The sequence below is a fragment of the Gavialis gangeticus genome, unplaced genomic scaffold (assembly GCF_001723915.1).
Source record: "Gavialis gangeticus isolate Ggan-Ray unplaced genomic scaffold, GavGan_comp1, whole genome shotgun sequence".
NCBI classification, from domain to species: Eukaryota; Metazoa; Chordata; order Crocodylia; family Gavialidae; genus Gavialis; species Gavialis gangeticus.
Genome location: NW_017728992.1, coordinates 60,764,176 through 60,771,222, shown reverse-complemented (window position 1 = coordinate 60,771,222; position 7,047 = coordinate 60,764,176). Strand labels below are relative to the sequence as shown.

General features: G+C 42.6%; 1 protein-coding gene across 4 annotated transcripts in view; it reads right to left on the bottom strand.

Moving 5' to 3' along the window:
- Positions 1–6: 6 nt before the first annotated feature.
- RNF144B (ring finger protein 144B) overlaps positions 7–7,047 on the bottom strand; it is a 132,134-nt gene continuing 125,093 nt past the window's right edge. For 3 of the 4 annotated variants that reach the window (XM_019523352.1, XM_019523358.1, XM_019523346.1), the window contains 4 exons: positions 6,622–6,826; positions 4,858–5,002; positions 1,276–1,365; positions 7–564 (listed from right to left, as the gene is read on the bottom strand). In XM_019523352.1, coding sequence (XP_019378897.1) covers positions 424–564; positions 1,276–1,365; positions 4,858–5,002; positions 6,622–6,826 — 581 coding nt within the window. In that variant the 3' untranslated portion in view covers positions 7–423. The remainder of the gene's footprint in view (positions 565–1,275; positions 1,366–4,857; positions 5,003–6,621; positions 6,827–7,047) is intronic. The other variant, XM_019523366.1, reaches the window with a different exon arrangement.

Genomic DNA, 7,047 nt, shown 5'->3' with positions numbered 1-7,047 from the left:
ATCTTGATGTATTAGCAGAGTTTTAAGAGGAAGTCTTATATGTTTACACATGCTCCCTCAGTTGGTTGAATGAGTGGTTCTGCTAAGGCAGAAGAACAATACTGCAGGAACAACACACATTCAGACTGTAAGAAGTTCTCTCTTTCTTAGAGCTTCTATCATGTTCAAAGGTGGAACATATATGGAGCCTAAACTACCTGACCATTTTTTTGACATAACCATATATACACACCACAGATTCCTAGTCTTTTCCTGCACTGTGACTTGCAAATGATATAGTAGCCTGTAAAGTAGAGGCACTTATCCCAAAAGTTGGCCAGAAGAGGGAAAAGTATTTGGTAGGGATGGCACCAAAATGCAACCTTTGTGCTTTCTCTCTCACACAGATACTGTATAGCCGGATGCAAAGACGCACACCGAGTTTTAGGTTGTGGGTGGGTTGTGCTTTTTCTTTTTGCCTCGGCATGATTTGCAGATGCAGCAGATAATACATGGAGATGCCACAAGCAGCAAAGGAGATGTCACCAATGCTATGATGCCCAGACCCACCAGGATGCCCACAACCTGAAAAACAAAAGAAAATTATGATATTTAACAAAACAGGAAATAAAGTGAATTTTATGTGCAAATCACAAGCCAAACAAATGCAGTTGGTCTAAGTACAGACAGTCAAAAAGTATGAGGCTGAATTGATTACATCTTCACTGGTTAGTCTAAGATGTGTAGATTAAACCAACAAGCAAGTGAACGGATGCTCAATTTTAATTCCAGAAATACAGCCACATGCCTGCAGTGGTCCAAGCCAGAAGCTGGGGGGCACTAGAGCACACCTCCCTACTCGGCTGGAGCAAACAACTTGGGCCAAGGCTAGCCCACCCACCCTGCAAGGTGAGGAAGAGGTGGGCATGGGGGGTTGCAAGGGAGGTGAAAAACCATCCTTGGATGCTGGGGGACTGTGAGTTAACTCGAATATGGAGGAACCTAGAACAGAAGTTCAATAAACTGATTTAACCTAAAATCAGTTAGGTCTGATACTACATCCATCCAGGTTTGTCTTAAACCTATTTCAGCCATTTTGAAAGCAGTTTATGTGCACTGAACTTCTGTTGTGTTACAGACTTGAACTAGTTTCTGATTACTTGTACCAGTTTATGTATCATTTCTGTCCCCAACCCTGAAGTCCTGATTAATGGTTTGGTTCATTAACCAAAGGATGACATCTCCCTTCCCCAGATATTTGTGACACTGCTCTGTTTGAGTTCTGTGTCAGCCTACCTGTGTTCTGTTCCACATAACAGAGGCTCGGGAGTGGCCCAGTTTATTTCTGCAGGGGCCTTTGTCATAATGTCTTAGGAAGATATCATTCTGAAAGACAAAGGAAAGCTTGTACTGAGCTGATCATAATATGGGAAGATGCCCAGGACAGAACTAGAAATACCACTTTTCCATGAGCTCTGTAATATTAACTGCTTCTGGCAAGCAAGCTCACCTGCCTGCCTGAAAAATATCAGACACACTTTTTAAGTTACTTCAGATCTTTTTGGGGGGGTGGGGAACGGAGGGGTGTTAATCTTCATTTCTCCTAATATTGCTATATTTTCTAGTCAGTTCCTTCAGATGCTTAATGGGGTGCTCATCAAAATGGAAACTCCCCACTTCCATTTTCTTCTTTCGTAATGTCTGTTAAACTATTTTATCATAATAAGATCGATAGTGTTCAGTCTTCTGCCAGACAGGTCCCCTACCATCAAAGCCTTGCATTTCCTTCCATTTCTCAACCTGTATAGCAACCTGGTTGCTATACCAGCATTCTAAAACTATGAGCACTTATATACTTGTGTTTTACAAATGCTTTATTATAACCATTTAATTGCTACACTTTGTTGGGAAATAATTTAATAGGTTTCTCTTGGGCCGATTAAATCCAGATAAGGGCATTTCTACAGACGATATGGAAATTTGACATCCTTCCAATTCAGCATAGCATTAAGCGATCGTTGCGTACTGTATGTACCCAGAGACAGCCTACGAAACAGGCTTGAAAAAACAGCATGCTTACATAAATAAATGGCCTGAACAGAAAGTTGAGCAAACCCTACTTAATGTGTTGAAAAAGGGAAGGCTCGAGAAGAGGAGGTTTCATAATTTACAAGCCATGCAGCAAAAACAAAATCCATCATTTTATCTCAAGTACTGGTACAAGGAGTTCTTTTTTTCTCACCTCCCACAAGTATTACTAGTGACTATGCCAAACTGATGCCATCACTGTACACCAATGCATTGCTTCTTTTGGACTTACTCCTACAAGGAATCCTCAAACCAAAGGGAGTTGAGTTTATTTGATCTTGTGTAGGAGATGGTTCACAAGTTGCAAATTTGGGCCATTTTTATGGTAACATGCCAACTGAGTTCAGACTCCCCATTCTTGCATGCCCTTGAGCAGTTTATATACATAATAAAATTCTAAACATGGAAAATAGTTTCTTCCACCATTAAGCTTATTAACCTCCTCAGCAAACACAGCACAAAAAACTGACTATGAAGGAGAGACTTAAAATGAACTCCACACTGACTGCATTTTGAAATTGTAGTCTTCACCTAGAACCAAGCAAAGATTTTGGATAAGTTGGTATTGGAGGCAGGGAGAAGACATCAACCACTTTTCTCTCTTTAGCTCTCGTCCCATTTATCTTTAGCTAGGACACCAACAGAGATTATCTTAGAAATGCATGGCTGGAATCTCAGCCACAAGTCCATCTCACTACACTAAGGCAGTATCCATTTTCCCCAGAAGAAGTTATCATGGACAAAGGGGCTTTGATATATTCCACTTCTCTCTTTGGCAGCAAGGAAGTGGCAGGTAATGCTGCCACCATCCCCCCACCACCAAATTTCTGGACCTATGGGGAGGCCCCTGGGCTAGATGACATGGCCTCATGCACGAGGTCTGACCCATCAGTCAGAGGCTGAGCACCACTAGTATAAACGATAGGTTTGGATAAGTGAAACAAAAACAGGTGAAGGTAAGAGAGATGGGTCAAGAAACTTATCAGAAGATAAGGGAGTGTGGGACCACTTAAATAGTAACCTCAGACTTTTTAAAATGTACTCTTTAACCATTAAAGAATCCCAGGGAATCAACATTAATATATCATTGTCCTAGAAAGAGTTGAGGAATATGGAGATGGCCTTTTGCACATGCACACATAAGACATGAACCTTGTGTTGGCAAAACTAGAATGAAAAATAAAAAGATTTTTCTACAGTTATGACTGCACAAAACTGGGATGGAAAATAATCTTCAGCTCACTTCTCCTCTCTTTTATTCTTAACCAGAAGTTGAAATACTAGCTACTGCTGAAGACTGGTCTCCATAAGTGACAAACCTGAGGAAAATTATATAATCTCTCTTAGGAATGATGACTGAGGCTAGGGATCCGGGTTTTCCATTCACTGTGGAAAAATGCGAATTTTCTCTTTTAACTGAGAAAAAATGTGGGAAACTGTGGATTTCCCCTCACAGGTTGGCAGAGTTCCAGCCTACAAGGAGCTGCTTTGGGCTGGGGGGAGCGGGGAGGGTGATTGGAGGCAAGGGGCGCCACATGCATGTGCACAGGCACATGGCAGCCAAGCAGCAGTGGAAAGCAGCTTCCTCCAAGTATGTTTATAGAGGCACAGGGCGCTCAGGGGCTCAAGAGATGCACTGGGGGAGGGGTGGGGAGGAGAGATAGGCAACATGACAGAGGGGCCAAGGCAATGTTGCAGAGAGGGCACAGGCCCCCTGAGATTTCTGCACCCACAGGTGGCCACGCGGGGCTGAAGCTGGGCCAGACCAGCTCTGGGCAGGAGCTGCCTCCACATCCCAGTGGACAGGACCCTGCGTAGGTGGCAGCACTGCTCTTGCAATGGCCAGTCTGAGGTATGTCAGCAGCAGTGGTGCAGTTGTGCCCTTGCTGTTGCAGGATGGGCAGGGGGCATCTCACCTTGGCAGCCATAGCAGCACAGTTCTCCCTCCTGTGCCAGGTCCTGCCAACTGGGCTACAGAGATGATCTGGCCCACTGCAGCCATGAGACCCACTGTAGGCACAGAAATCTTGTGGAGGCACGGCCTCCCACTCCCCAGCTGCATTGCCTGTGCCCCTTCCTGCCCCCCCCCGCCCTTCTGCACACACTGTGGGGGATGGGGATGGGGAGCACATGTCCATCATCTTAGCCCACCCCCCCAGCAAAAATAAAAGTTGGTCCTTAGGTCTCTAGGTAATCCATTCCCAGTGCTTCATCACCTTCCTAGTGAGAAAGCTTCTCCTAATATCCAACCTAAACTTCCCCTGTTGAGGAATGCAGTGCCACTAAGTAAACTGATTCCCTCAGCTGCCTGAATATAAAATGCCATTGGTGCTGTGAGCTGGAATCAAAGCTGAAGCAGAAATCAAAGCAGAATTTTTCTATTCCAGGAAGAAAAATCAGCATCCCTGCTTTTTGGAAAATTTACGTGTGGTTTGTAAGTAAATACTGTAATTCGACCTAGGCATTAAAAGAGTGCGAGGTAGCCTGAAACAAAACCTTGTAAAATTAAAGGTGCTCCCAACAAGATGATAAGATATAGAAAAAGCTTCTAGTCTTCCTTACCCACCAAAGCCAAAATATACTTTGGCCCCTCCAAGATCCACTTAGATACTAAGACATTTCTTCAAGTAAAAAAAAACAAACCCCAAAATCCAACCAAATACCCTCTTTCCTTCATATAAAGGACACAACAATGGCATAAAATGATTCTGTTTTTAACAGGCATGAGGGACTTGGCCCCTGAATTCCCCAAAATCCTTTCCTTAAGAGTGTCTAGCACGTGGAACTTACATCCAAGTTCTGTAGACAGTACCAGCAAAATGTATGCTTGCAGTTCTTACACATCATTTGAGCACAACCTTCATTTCGTTCAATATAGATCCGGCACACTGGACACTGTTTAATTGGAGCCTCTGTGTCAGTTCTGATAAGTGCTCTAAAAGAGTAAAGGAATATTTAAAAGGAGGAAATTAGAAGAATTGTGCCTGGGAGTCTCAAAGGTACAACAACGTCAAGCAGTAGGTACATCATTACATGGTCATGATCTCTAATTCACACCCAGCTCTGTGGCCTGATATGCCCTGTGCTGAGTTTCTTGATTGCGTACAGTCTTAGTCTTAATGCACTGGAAGTGTAAAGTCCAGTACGCATACTAGAATACATTAAAACATATATGACTGAGTAGAAAAAAGCAGAGTGACAAATTAAACTTTCAGTTCCATTAACCTTTCATACTACATAAAATAGGTACCCGGAAGACATATTCATAGTGCATGGCTCATATTCAGCATTAAAAGGATCAAAAGCCAAATTCAAAGGGCTGCCTGAGCTGGATGGCTAGCTGGGTACCAAGGTTAAGGCACACAGATTCTGTCTATAGTTAATGGCACTCAAGGGAGAGATGCTGCCAGAATCATGTCCAACTGCCTTCGCCCAGTCTGCATAGCCAGGTACCCATTTATAGCTGCGTCAACTGGGGACAGCTTTTGTAACAAGTCTAGAGCAGGGCTCAAATTCATGCCTCCGAAGGTATAGTAGGCTGTTGTAATTGCTCTGTCATCAAACCACAGCATTAAAAGAAATGGTCTTCTACATTATGGAAAAAAGCTTACGTAATTTATTAAAATGACTGGACTATGTATTTCAATATACTGCCCTTGCTGTTGAAGAACAAACGTGGAGATTAAAAAAAACAAAACAAAACAAAAAAAACAACAGCAACCACTTCATAGGCTGCCTTGTGTTTGATAAAGTCTCCAGGCTGATCAAACTATTTAGTTTTAACTCTTTTAGTTCTTGCAAAAATTGTAGCAATCTTTTGAGCACAACAGACAGTTTACAGATTACACCGTACATGCCACTGAGAACGTAGTCATTTCTGAAAGCACAGATAAGCTACAGACCTTACATAATGTAAAAGCAGGAACACTTAAAGTATGTCAGTTACTAAAGCACTACATAGCCATTTCCAGTACAATGAGCAGAGTGTTGCAAAAAACAACTCCTGTGCATGTGTACAAAAGATTACCGTATCAGACTTGTTTAAAATCACACAAATGAAAACATTTTACACCCACTTAATACAAAATGTAGGCCTGAACTACAAGTGCTTTTTATAGTAGTATTATTATTAAATATTATTCAACAAGGGCAATTTTTCTACTAGACTCAACATTACCACTGGTATGGAGCCGTTATATCAGTATACCAGTGTTTTGTTTTGTTTTTTTACTGTTATAGCAATGACCTCTGCAGAGTAAACAAGGCCTTAATGACACATGGATGTTCACAATGCTGGATAACCGAATCTTTCTTGAGAACCAACGGAGGTCAAAACCCTAGAAAAGCCCCCCCATAGAACATTACTCCTTAATGCAGTAATTACAGCAGCATCTGAATTAGACTGATAAACACTTGCAGATCTGTGCTGTTCTAGGAAGATGTTTCATAAAAGTAGAGGATGTGGATTCATAAGGCAAATGAGGCTTCCAACACTCATTTTGTGCCACTAGTAGAGCTGAACAATTGCAAACCTATGTTGAACTCTGTTCTTACCCATGCTCAGTTGGCATTACAATGGGTTGGTTTTCTTGGCACAAGCTTTCTGGGTGCCATGCTTCCTTGCAAGATGAACAGAACTTCAGGTGACATGCCTGGCATTCTACCGGCACTGCTTGTCCCAAATCATTCAATTCAACATAGCACACAGTCTGGCAGTCAGCATCAGGGCACCACATTCTGTTTGGATCCAGATGAACTTCTGAAATGTAATAAAGATGTGAAAACCAAGAAGTTTAAGTCCATTATATACCCCTTGTTTCACTCCAACTAACATGGATGCAGGTGTCGCGGTGGATGTAGTCTTTCTGGACTTCAGCAAGGCCTTTGACACCGTCTCTCACCCCATCCTAGTTAAAAAACTAGGTGACTGTGGCATCGATGCCTACACAGTCAGATGGATTGCAGATTGGCTGAGGGGTC